The 13,394-nt window shown below is 39.5% G+C and overlaps 1 protein-coding gene across 3 annotated transcripts in view; it reads left to right on the forward strand.

Moving 5' to 3' along the window:
- The first annotated feature begins 536 nt into the window (after positions 1-536).
- AP1G1 (adaptor related protein complex 1 subunit gamma 1) overlaps positions 537-13,394 on the forward strand; it is a 73,520-nt gene continuing 60,662 nt past the window's right edge. Inside the window, exon 1 of one of the 3 annotated variants that reach the window (XM_056824392.1) lies at positions 537-555. Coding sequence is in view for 1 of the 3 variants with exons in the window: in XM_001367293.4 (XP_001367330.2) it covers positions 893-916 (24 nt within the window). In the remaining 2 variants the exon portion in view is untranslated. Of the gene's footprint in view, positions 556-785; positions 917-3,897; positions 3,987-13,394 lie in introns of those variants that run through there. The other 2 variants (XM_001367293.4, XM_056824386.1) reach the window with 2 other exon arrangements.

Raw genomic sequence — 13,394 nt, forward strand, 5'->3', positions numbered from 1 at the left:
TTATTTACAACATGTGAACAACTGTATAAAGACGATATGTACAGGTTAAACACACACATAAAAATAGACTATAAAATACATGCAAAATTATTTTGAGGGGAGGGGTCCTGAGAATAGACTTTTCTTGGCGGCAGCACTTGATCTGAGCTTTGGGCTTGGAGCTTCTGCGGGGCAGAAAGGAGGAGGGAGTAACTTCCAGGCAGGGAAGACTGTTTAGCCGAGGAAGGCAGGAAGGAGAGTAAAGTGTGCAATTAGCCAGTAGAGATAGACAGTAGTCAGAAAGTGAATACAAGTCAGAGTTAAAAAAATTTTTTTGCAAAGTAAATGCTAAGTAATTTCCGGGTGGCGGTGGTGGTACGGGGAGGGGAAGGGGGGCCCTGGAGACTGGAACGATCTGGGAGAGCCTGGCTTAGGAGGTGCCACTTGAGCTGCCCTTCGGGGAAGCTAGGGATTCTAAGAGTAGAGCTGTTGAGAGAACCTATCCCAGGTCTGTGCAAAAGTGCCCACTAAGGCGGGAGATGGAATGTCCGGTGGAGAGAATAGCAAGTGCTCCAGGTGGGCTGGAGGGTGTGGAGAATGGGAAGACTGGTGGATAATAAACAGTGGGGAAAGGTAGGCTGCAGCAGGTCTTTGAAGAATGTCCAATCCTCCCGGAGGGTGCATTTTTCTCTATCCTGGAGGCAATAGGCGGGGCTGGACCTCTTGGAGGAAGGGAGAGCCTTAGGAATGTGGCTGCTTTGGAGGATGATTTGGAGAGGGGAGAGAAGGGGAGGGAAGGGGAGGGGAGAAGAAGAGAGGGGAAGGGGAAGAGGTAGGGGTTTCAGGAGTAGTCCCAGGGAGTGGTGGTGAGGACCTCATCCACGTTGGCGCCTGTGTGACCCAAGACAAGAGAATGCGCGTGAGAGATTTAGTGGAGGTAAAATTGATAAGATTTGGTAAATGAGTGGCTATGGTGGGTGCTGGGAGGGAGGAGGGACTGCAGATAAACGGAGGACCAGGCATTCGGGTCCAAAACCAAGCATTTGTTTATTAGGAGCTTAATGTGCCAGGAACTGTCCCAGCTACTGAAGATACAAAGAATAGGGTCCCTGCTCTTAAGGCGCTCGCAGTCTCTCGGGGGAATCAACATGCAAATAATTCCGTACATATAAGATATATTCAGTGTAAAGAGGTCATTTGGGAAGGAAGGGCTGGGGGGAGGGGAAGAGAGGCTGGGAAAGGCTTCCCGTAGAAGATAAGATTTGGGCTAAGTCTTGGAGCCAAGGAAAGTAGCACACATAGGCAGGTCAGGAAGAAGAGTGAATATTTAGGGGAAAATAATGTGTTTTATAGACCGGGCTTCTATGACCATTAATGTTTTAAATTTAAACTCGGGCCTTTAAAACTTTGGAGAACCTTCTATAGCTTAGCACTGGAACTGCCCTCTTGGTTCCTATCGCGATAGCTTTAGAAGCTTTCATTCTTTCAGTCACATGATATGCTCTCTAGTCAAAGGACAAAATTAGAAAGTGAGCTGAGAAGACTCCTCCACTGTAGGTGGTTTAATGGTAATAATAGCTAGGGGGCAGCTGGGTAGTATAGTGGATGAGAGTCTGGCCTGGAGAGGGGAGGACCTGGGTTCAAATTTGGCCTCAGATACTTCCTACTTGTGTGACCCTGGGCAAGTCACTCATCCCCAACTGCCTAACCTTTACCACTCTTCTAGTTTAGAACTGATAGTAAGATAAAAGGTTAGGGCTAAAAAAATAGCTAGCATTTAATATAGTCCTTTTTTTCTTTATTAATACTTTATTTTTTTCCTCAATTACATAAAAAACTATTTTCTAACATTCATTTTCATTAAGTTTGAGCCAAATTCTTACCCACTCTTCCCTCCCCCAGATGGCAAACACTGTGATATAAATATTTATTTTTTATTAAAAATTTACCTTCCTCCCTAGAGTCAATTCTATGTATTGGTTCCAAGGCAGAAGAGTAAGAACTAGGCAATGGGGGTTAAGTGACTTGCCCAGGGTCACACAGCTAGTCTGTGTCTGAAGTCAGATTTGTACCTAGGCCCAATGGATTCTAGGCCTGGCTCTCAATCCACTGAGCTACCCAGCTGCCCCACATAGATATTTAAGTAGACTTTTAAGGCTTGCAAAGCAGTTGCAAATATTTTATTTAACACAGAAATGTTTGAGAATATAATGAATTCAATTGGCTTTAACAAAAATTTAAACCCCCTCCTATAGCTAGCCACTGGGGAACACTCAAACTACAAAACTTGTTAGGTGTGTGGAAATCTTTTGAATACAATCTATTTAATTTAAACAAATGGTTATTTTTGCCTGAAGAGAAAAACCTTTTTTTTTTTAAACCTTTGCCTTCTGTCTTAAAATCAATATTGGTTCTAAGGCAGAAGATGGGTAAGGGATTTGCAACTGGGCTTAAATATCTTGTCCAGGGTCACAAAGCTAGGAAGTGACTGAGGCCAGATTTGACACCTCCTGTCTAAAAGCCTGGTTTTCCATCCACTGAGCTACCTAGCTACTTCTTGTTTTGTTTTTTTAAATCCTTGCCTTCTGTCTTAGAATCATTGCTATGTATTGGTTACAAGGCAGAAGTAGTAGTAAAAGGCTAGGCAATGGAGTTCAAGTGACTTGCCCAGTCACACAGCTAGGAAGTGTTTGTGGTCACATTTGAACCCAAGACCTTCCTGTCTCTTGGCCAGGCTCTCAATCTACTGAGCCACCTAGCTGCTCCCACATTTGTTTTTCAACCTAATCTTTGACATTGGTTTCCCTTAATGATAGTGCCTTCTCTTTGTTGATTACCTTTGATTTATCATTTGCCTGACCATTTATATCTCTATTCATCCATCCATTTATCTATCAATATGTGCCACCTTCCCCATTTGACTGAGCTTGAAGGGGGGGGACTAGCTTTTGCCTTTGTGTCCCCATTGCTTAGCCCAGTGCCTGGCATACAGCTGGCACTTAATAAATGCTTCTTGCTCGAGTGACGGAAGACTGTTTGCTCGGAACTGAGTTGCTCCAGCTTGCCTCTTGCCCTACAGCCCCGTCCAAGTTCACCTTCTGGAGTCCTTCAATTTTCTGGGCTCTTGGCAGGGTAGACTTTCCCGCCGGCTTTGCTAGGTCACCTTGCTTCTCCTCCCCTGTGAGCTAAAACACTTTGACCCTTTTTGCATTTAAATGGCAAACACTGCCCAGCCTGTCTAATCATTTATGGAGCCGGTCTATGTCTGGGTTTCAGGTTGGAGACTTCAGCTCACTCTTGGCCAGGATGTCAGAAAACTATTAAAATTCCCTATCCAAAGGTCAGCAGACCCCTCCTTAAGCACAAACTGAAAGCAAAAATTAAATTCCTAACTGGGGGGTGCTCATATGACCCTAGGACTCCACTCGACTCCCCTCCCTCCACCCCTACTCTGTAGGAGTAGTTTTATCCTGTTCCTTTTCTGTCTGCCCTGCTTCAATTCCATTCCTTTCTCTCCCGGGCTCCCGGAGTAAGCCCCGCCCCTGCATTTGTGGTCACGCCCCCCAGCGGAACGAATATCCTGGGCTCCGGGCCCATCCGGACTGTTCTCGCCGGGGCTCACCGCAGCGGTGACTCGGCAGCGGCGTCTCTCGTCATCAGTGACAGCCCCGAGTCGTGCTTCGTTTTGCGCCTCCCGTTCAGATGCAGTCACTTCCACCGTGGCAAATAGTCCTGGAAGGGAGCAGAGTTCCGGGACGCTAGGGAAGCGGCTGGAACGTCGGAGGCTGCCTCCTGGAACCTCTGGCATAGGCGCGGAGGTCTTTGGGGCTGTCCCAGCTGCGGCGGGAGCCGGCGTAGCGGGTTAAAGCCCCGCTCCCCGGCCTGGATCCCTCCGCCGGCTGTCGCGGTGCTGAGGCCGAGGGAGCCGCCATTTTGGATGTTCGGTTCCTGCTGCCACTGCTGCCGCCGCCCCCGGAGCTGCCGGTTTTACTCGAGGTTTCGGGCCGGTGAGTGTCCTTCGCGGCGCCCGGAGCCGCTGCCTCCCGACCCTCGCGATGGCGGCGAGCGCTCAGCCGGAAGCCTCCTGTCAAGCCGGAGGGCCGAGCACGGAGTCCGGCCGTGGGGGGTGGGGAGGAGGAGCAGGCCGGAGCCCAGAGGGGCAGCCCGGCAGCGGCTCCTCCAGGGGGTCCGCCCCGAGGCCTTGGTCCCGGCTCGGCCCAGGAGGCTCTGCGCGCCGCACCCACGGAGGTCCGGCACGGAAAAGTCAATGGGCCAGAGGCCCAGCGGGCTCACCCTGTCTCTGGATGGATCCTCCACAGGACCTGGGGCTTTCGCGGCAGTCCCGGGCCCCACCCCCGCGTGGCTCCCCGGAGCCTCGGCTCCTACTCTATCCGGACAGGTCTCCCTCAAATTCCTCGTTCGCTACCCCACAGCCCGCCACCCCCCAGCTTTCCACAGTGGGTGCCTGACGAGTGAACACCGCTGCCTGCTCTTTGCAGGACCCTCCCACCTTCCTGAAACTTGACATCTGCATCCCCCAGCCCCATTCTCCACGTGTACATGCACCCACCCATGCGTGCCCCTTGTGTCTAATAATCTGTCTCCTGGGTTCTCCTTCATTTGGGTTTCTGAAACTTAGCGCGCTAAGCGTCACCCTACTCCTTTCTTTTCCCCTTCCCCTGGTTCAGCTCCCCAAATCCCCTGGGCCATAGTTTCTTCCAATTGTCTTAGCCTTTTATTGCCCACTAGCGATGGTGCTTTTCCCAGAAGGGGGGCTTGTGTTCTCTTAACTGCCTGTTCAAGGTAGTTATATCTTCCTGCACATCTTTTTGGTGGAGAACATATCTACCAGTTTGTCTAGGTGTACCACTGTCATTTTCAACTGTAGCTGAAGAAGGCAAATAAAATGGCATTGGTTGCTATCGTGATTTCTTTTGCAAGCATCCAACTTTACAATAATTGTTATTACTTCTGGATCTCGAGCTCAGTATTACTTGACTTGAATGCCCTTGAAGATCGTTCATCCACCGTTGTATAAAATAACTTTCTTGGTTGTCATTTAGGACTTAGTTAACAAGAGAGGAAAACTTAATGGGGACTTTGAACTATTCTCATTTTCAGGCTTGTAATAGTATGTACAGAGAGTAGTTTTCACTAACTTTTGAGTAAATTGTCCTCCCATTTTTTTTTTACCTCTCAACTTTATATTAAAAATTTTAGACTTTTGGGATATCCTGCCTTTTATGCATACTGGCCCAACACATTCTTAGCAATGATGGAGTTGGCAAATGATGAAAAGCATTTCAATTAGTTTGTTAGTTATTCTTTATGTCATTTCAAGTGAGTTGAGTGAGACTGAATTATCCCTATGTCACAGCCTTATTGTAGAAACCTAGGTAGAGAGATGGAGTTGCTTTAGTTCACAAAAAAGGCATAGTGTTGAGTTGGTATCCAGCTTCAAACAAGTCAATTAATTCCTTTGTTTTATGTACTAGGGCTTTATTCTTTTCACCAAGATATAGATAAAAACCCTTTTTCAGTATAAATACTCAGTGTTTACATGTATCTTAATTCTTGTTTTTGGTTTACTTTGAGGAACATTTTGAAAATGTTTTAAAGTATATTAATTTCAGGCATTTAGTCCTTTTGAGTGCTTTTGTATTGATATTTGAACTTTGGAATCTTTGTTTACTATTTAAAAAACATGTAAAAATCTTTACTTTTTGTCTCAGTAACAACTTCAATATAGAAGGACTAGGACTAGGCAAGTGGGAATAAGTGACTTGCCTAGGCTAGGAAGTATCTGAGGCCAGATTTGAACTCAAGTCTTGTCAAATGTAGTCCTGACACTCTCCACTGTGCCACATAGCTGCCCCTGAGTCCTGTAGAGGAAATTGTTGCTGTTTGAAAAGATTTGTTCATAAGAAATAAGATAGTCTTTTGCTTAAATGTTGGAGTTCAGATATATTTCAGACAAGTACAAGTTGACTTAATGTGATATAGTAGTATTATTTGTTCAGTATAGTAACTACTCACATTTCTGGAGCACTTTAAAGTTTACTTTGTTTAGGACTGCATGATGGAGGTAGTCTATCTCTTATTTTACAGATTCCTAAAGAGACTCAGAAAAGTTCAGTGACTTAAAGCTACTGTGAGTACTGGGATATATTGAACAACCACTGAAACATGCAGATATTTTTTTCAATTACTATATGTAATAGAATATTTTTTTCTTGAATTATATTGTTATGTAGTAGAATCCAAAGGTCTGATAAACATTATTTGTTACTTAGAATCTCTAATATTTTAACATACTGGAGTGTTTTTTTAAAAACTTTGTTAGAAAATTTATATACTTTAAGTACAACGAGGAGGGCTTTTGCTTTATGAGTTCCCATGCTGGGTATTATGCTGGGTACAACACTACCAATCTAATAAACATTGAATACTTACTAGGTGTAATTATTTTGAGGAAGATTGTTTGCAAAACACTATTAAGGTTTTGTGAAAACTTAATTTGGGGACCACTTATATGCTCTTTTGTCTGACATGATTCATTTTTATTACTAGATTTGGAGATGAATTTACAGTGAGGTTATTAAATAAAGATATTGTCTACAAGGCTTCAATGAAATTTGATTCTTCTGTTTAAAATTTCACGTTTGTGTAAGTCAGATTAGCTTAAAAAAGAAAAGGAAAGAAAGGAGAAAGCTTAGTGGCATGATTTGGACTAAAAAGTTTCATCACCCCCCGCCCCCAATATAACTGAGGTATTTAATTTTTTAAGAGGCAGAAATTAGATGCTCAAGCAGTTTTGTTTTAAACCTATGCTTTAGGTTTTCAGCAGAAGTCAAGGATTTGAATATTTCTGGGGGTCTGTGTAATGAGGTTAGTTGATAGTCAAACTTAAAACTTAATTTGCATTCTGAGATTTTTTAATTTCAGCAAATCTACAGCTATGCTCCCATCCATAAAGACAACCTGTTTAGCTGTTCTAGATTCTCATAATGATTTGATTTTAGTGTTATCTGTGGATTTCCAATACTTTCCTTGCTTTTGACTTCCTTTTCCACTTTTTGTTGCTTTCAACTCCTTTTAAAATAGCATTTGAAAGCAATTCATTTGGGGAGGCATTTTTATTTCTATCAATTTTGGCTTATAGGTTAAAAAAATAACTTCATTGTGAATGTTCATTAGGATTGTCTTGGGTTGTTTTGGTTAGAAAACCTTGTGTGAATAGAAAAAAAGGAAGTAGATAGGCAAGAAAAGTGTGATATATACCTTGAAGACAAATGAAATTTTCCTTTTCTCTTAAGGAGTGGCACTGTTGCATACTTAACTTGGCACGAATCCTGGTCTCTATAAGAAGTCAATTTAAAAGGGAAAAAGTCATAAAGTTAAAAAACAGAAACACACCTCACACCTCAAACTTAGTGGCTAAACATGTTCAATTATCAGCTAATTGAAAGATAGTGCACTTTTTCTGTGGACTTGGAAGTTAAAAAATTAACTCCCCCAGTCTACCTAGTTAAACAGTAAAGTCATTTTTGTTTAATGACCCAAGAGGAAGTATATTTGCAACCTTTGATATTTTCTGAATACTTGGAAGATCTTTTAAAGACAACATTAAAAAAAAATTTTTTTGTATGGTTGTTACAATTCAGTAGTCACAGTGTAACCTGATAAATGGCTGCTTTACTAACCTCAGACTGCTGCTTCTTGTATCTGGTATTTGTGTTTTGCCAGCTGAGCATCTCTTGCCTTTCAACTTGAATTTCAAAGTTAGTATTATGGGAATAATGAGATGTGAGAGCTGCATGAATTTATAAAGCTGGATTTCTATTTTTTTTTTTAAGAAAAAAACTTGTTTTAAGGTTAAAAGACTTTATGAAATAGTATTCAAAGCTGAATCTTTCAAACCCATTAAAATCCATAAACTCAACAATAGCAAGAAGAGTCCTATTAGTTTTGGGAGTGGGGTATAAATTCTGGGTTGTGTTTGTTTGACTCAAGTACTTGAGTGTACCAAATAATATAAAGCTACTTTCCAGAGGTTCTCATTACTCATTTATGAATCTGTTCTCTATTTATCAAACTTCAGAAGTGGAAAATAGTTTTACCTTCATTTTGATACTGAGCAAAGTTAAATTTGTTATTACTATTTTTAATGCTCTGCTTAGAGTACATAATTTCCTTCTCTTTTAAAACTTTTCTTTTTGTAAATTACACTGATGTGGAAAACCTAGTAATGATTGAGGTATTGGAAAGCAATTTTAGGAATGACATATAAATCATATTTTATATATTACATGACTGAAACAGTTACCAAATTTTATATTACATTTTATTTGACTGAAACTTTACAATTTTCAGCTACTAATTATTTATGTTTGGTTTTTTGAAAGTACAGGGGACTTTATTGTAGAAAATGGTAGTTCTTTTTTTCCCCCTAGTTTAGTGTATAGGTATTTTTAGATGTTTTTATCCTCTTTCTGTAAACTATTATATATATATGTATATAGTTCTTTAATATTTTCATGGCACTTTACAGGTGTTATTTTATTCCTTCCAACAACCCTGGAAGCTAGATGTTATTATTATCCCCATTTTACAGATGAAGAAACTGAGAGAAGTTTTAAGTGACTTACCCAGAGTCACACAGCTAGTATGTGTCTGAGTCAGGATTTGAACTCATTTTCTCCCTCACACAAGTTTCCGTCTCACTGTATATTCCCTGACCTCAAGAAGCATAAAATATAGTGGGCACTGTTGACTGTTTTTTATCTTCAGCTGAATTATAATACAGTGAGGTCATGATTTGTGCAAATAGTAAATCCCCAGTAGTGGTCATATGATTGCAGTGGGCTGGAAAGTTACTATATTTTATATAATTTTTAACTTCAAATAGTGCAAATCCAAATATATTAGGAAAGGAATTCTTGCAAGTAAATCAGAAAACCCTAATTTATATCAATTTGGTGGCATAGTACATTTCCTTAAATTGCAGATTTACCTTCCCCACTATTTGGATCTAGTTTCTCATCCTATATTTTAGTGGTTCATAACTTCAGAAACTTAAATTAGCCCTGTCTTTTAGAAAAGAAAATTTTCCAACTATATTAATAGGAAGTTAGGAGAAAGACATTCAACGGTTTTTTTTCCTGTTTGCTTGTTGCATTAAATCGGTGAAACAATTTTCAACTGCAAATAGTAGAGAGAAGTTTATACAATTTTTTTCATATCATTTAATACATGACTTGTAGTCAGACTTACTCAGTAATTTAAATGTGTCTTTTCTCTGAGTTGTGCTGTTAGAATCTATTGTTGTTAGTTAAGGATTTAACTGAATTAGGGGAAAGACACGGTCCCATTGTGCTCCTGGTAACCCATTTAGTAGATAATAGAGTTGACCTTATAGAAAAAAGGTTCTCAGTTTCAGAAATTATGTCCTAGACTTCATCTTCGTGTTTCCAAATGTACTTGGAATATCTTACCTATGGAAATTTTTTTTTGCATTTTTTGCACTTTTCTTTATGTTTTTCTATTAATGTAATTCCAGAACTGTCTGCAAGACTTAACTGACAATGTTATTTATTCAACAAATGTTCCAATGCCTACTATATGCAGTTTCTAAGCCTGAACATGTTAGTGATGAGGCTTATATAGAATTCTCCTTGTGCTCATGTGAGATAGGTACATGGATCATGTAAGTATAATTATCCCCATTAACAGATGGGGAGCCTGAAAGAGATTGGAATCTAGGACTTCTGACTTAATGTCCCGAATACTTCAGTCTTCTAGCTGAAGGTGATGTCCTAATTCTTTTGTGTTTTCCAAGTTTTCCTTGTCTTTTTATTATGTGATTTCATGTTACCTAATGCACTGTGTAATTTTGAAAACTTGAGTTGCTTTCCAAATCTTTCTTCAAATGTGAAATATTAACAAATGTTAAATCAGTGGTGTCAAACTCAAATAGAAATAGATATCTGCAGGCTGCTTATTGGTTTAGAAAACTACAAATTAATATTATCTATGTTTTATTTTATTTTTTGCTTTGTTAAATAGTTCCAAATTATATTTTACTTTGGTTCAGTCAGCACTGCTTTTGCAGGCATGACACAGACCTTTGAGTTTGACATCTGTTTTAAATTATATTTTTTCAGGGTATTAGACATATCATTAACTTTCTACCAGCTTAGGATGCAGAATTGACTTATATTAAAATAGTATTAGGATTGCAGTCCTAGAATTAGATGGGGCCTAGAAGCTATCTAGTCTAATGGCTCCTAACTTTTTCCTTTTATAATAAATTTAAGTCAAGGCTTTGGAACTACCCAGAGACCACCTCTTTAGTTAAGCCACTTACACTTCTATGATGATCATATTTATTGTATCACATTGATCTGGATTAGATTTAGGAAATTTCTTAACTTCTTGAATATAAATTTGTCTTTTAATGCAGTGCCTCTAATTGGCCTGGATCAATTTTGGTTTGCTTTAATCTTTCTTTGTTTATTCATTTGTTATTCTGGAATTTGAACTATTATGCTTTCTTTGGATAGTAAATACTCACAAAAGTGATTTTTGTATTGATTCTCAAAAATCACTTACCAGTTGTGATGTGACTTGTTTATCAGTAGTAACCTATATTCTGTCTGGCATGTTGAATTTTGGAGTACTGTAGTAATTGTCATTCCCTTTTTTTCTTTCAGTGGTATTGTGGTTGCTGTAGAAGTTGTAAATCATTCAGTTAATGAAAATCTTAAAAATATTAGAATTTTATTGGTGAGAGATACAGGGTAAGGAGAATGGTTACTGTCTTTGTCAGTCAACTAGCATTTAGTAAGCACCTGTTAATGTGTCAGGCACTGTGTTAAGTGATGGAGTTGCAAAGAAAGGCAAAAAAAGTTTCCTAGGAAGACAGAAAAGATGTACAAAAAATAACATAAAGAAATACAGTTGATGTAGAAGCAAAGATGTCCCTACCAGCAACAACAGCACAGTTAGAAGGAAACAAAATAGAGATGAAACTGGAAAATTGAGAGAAAGGAAAAGCTTCCTGAAGGAGGGCAACTTAGAGTATGATTTGTTAAGACATTAGATAACCTGACTACTTTTTAAGATTATAGTGATCAGCTTGTAGGAACATTCAAAATTTGGAGTGGGCAAGGCAAGAAGAGAATAATAGGGTCCTAGTCTTAGAGACTATCTCATCTAACTTCTTCATTTTACAGATGGAGAAACTGAAACCATGAAGGCCAGTGACTTGCTTTTGGTCATATATAGGTTGTAAGTAACAGAGGCAGGATTTGAACTCAGGTCTTGTCTCCAAAGTAGAGTTCTTTCTAATAGTAAATATGTGGTCACCTCAAGTAGATATACTTGGTTAGAACAAGAGTTTATCTGGGTAGTCTTACATGATGAAAGTTGTCTCTTCCCTATTGCTTTTGCCACTAATCTCATATTTCTAGCTGGATTACTGCCCTAAGGTCCCAACAGGTCCTTCCACTTGCTTTCTCTTCTTCAATTTAAATTCCATGTGTGCACATGCCACACAAACTCTTCGGCAGAAACTTATTGCTACAGTGTAAGTTTTCTTAGCCTAGGTTCTATGAACTATTTTTTTAAAATATCAAGATAATTGCATGCCATAATTGATTTCCTTTGTAAACTTACCTATTTTATACATTTAAAAATAATGATTCTGAGAAGGATTCTGTAGGTTTCATCAGACTGCCAAAAGGGAGTCTAGTAATGCAAAAAAAAATTTAAGAACTCTTGACTCTAGGGAGTCAAATTAAAACATTCTGGCCCAGAATTAATGCTTATAATCTGATGCCTTCCTTTCAATTCAGCCTTCTCTCATGCTACTTTTCTATATTTTTTCCATTTTTTTTTCCTGTCTACTCTGGAGATATGGCATGGTTAAGTGGAAAGACCACTCAACAGAGCAGAGTTTGAATTTGTTTTAGACACTTATTAGTAGCTCTGTGACCATGAACTAATCAGTAAACCTCTTTATTTTTCTCATTTATAAAATGGGCATAGTGATACTTGTATACCTTAGAAGGTTGTACTGAGGATCAAATTTGACAACTGTAGGTTATCAAACAAAAGGCTCTCTTGTAACCCCTCTTTTATTCTCCTTTGGTACTGTTTCAACTCTCATTGACTCAGATACCATTTCTGTGCTGATTTTTTATCAGATCTACTTAACCAGCTCTGTGTTCCTTTCATTGACCTCCAGTCTTACATCTTCAACTACTTATTGGAAGTCCCTTAGACATCTTAAACTCAGCTTGTCTAAAATTGAACTAATAATCTTTCTCCTCTACCAAACTCTCCTCTCTTCCTTAGTTCCCTATTACTATTGAAGGCACTATCATCCTCCCAGTCACCCAGGCTCACAATCTTGAGTTTTGTCTTCAACTCTTCTCTCCTGTATCTAATCTGTTAAGTTCTTGACCTTATCAAGATCAATATTTCCAAATATCTTTTGCATATATACCCTCTTTTCTCTTTTGACACTGCCCAAGTTGTAAGTTTGAACATGTAAGCCTCCCCCCCAAAGATTCTTAAAACCTATTCCCTCCACTACTCCTGTTTTTCTCACCTCCTCCCATATACTTACTGCACCAGTGACACTGGCTTCCTTGCTGTTCCATCAAACAAGAAACACCATCTCCCAACTCTGGAGATTTTCCCTGCCTGGCCCCCATGCCTACAGTATACTCTTTCCTCATCTCTGCCTTCTGGTATCTCTGGCTTTCTTTAAGACCAGCTAAAATTTCAAGTTTTACAGGAAATCTTTCCCCATCACCCTCCATTTTTAGTATCCTCCCTCTGTTGACAATTTCCAATTTATTCTCTGCGTATTCTGTTTGTACAGTTGTTTGCATGTTCTGTCTCTGATTAGACGGTGATTACTTTTGAGGGCAGAGATTGTCTCCTTCCTTTCTTTGTATCTTCCTTTCTTTGTTCTTCAGTGCTTAGCACAGTGCCTGGCATGTATTAGGTACACAATAATAACGTTCATGAAACATGTTGCAAACTTCAAAGTGCCCTATAAATGTGTGTCATTGTTCTGTAATTATTATTAATCCAATTGTACTCATTGTGCACCAGTCGTATCCCATGATTCCTACTTAATTTTTGCTTATTCAGTTCTTTATGATGAATGCTCTCTTCTCCTTAACTTTTAAATTCTTTTCTACTTGTTACAGGTGTTCAATGCCTTCTCTCCTGATCTCTTTGTTAGAGTCAGTTAATGATGTAGTGGATAGAGCATTGCCCATGAGGGGAGGGTGACCTGAGTTCAAATCATACCTCAGACTCTTGAGTGATTCTAGGGAAATCACTTTTCTCACCTATAAAATGACACTTACCTTATGGGGTTATTATGAGAGCCAAAAGAG

This window comes from Monodelphis domestica, chromosome 1 (assembly GCF_027887165.1).
Source record: "Monodelphis domestica isolate mMonDom1 chromosome 1, mMonDom1.pri, whole genome shotgun sequence".
Classification (NCBI taxonomy): domain Eukaryota; kingdom Metazoa; phylum Chordata; class Mammalia; order Didelphimorphia; family Didelphidae; genus Monodelphis; species Monodelphis domestica.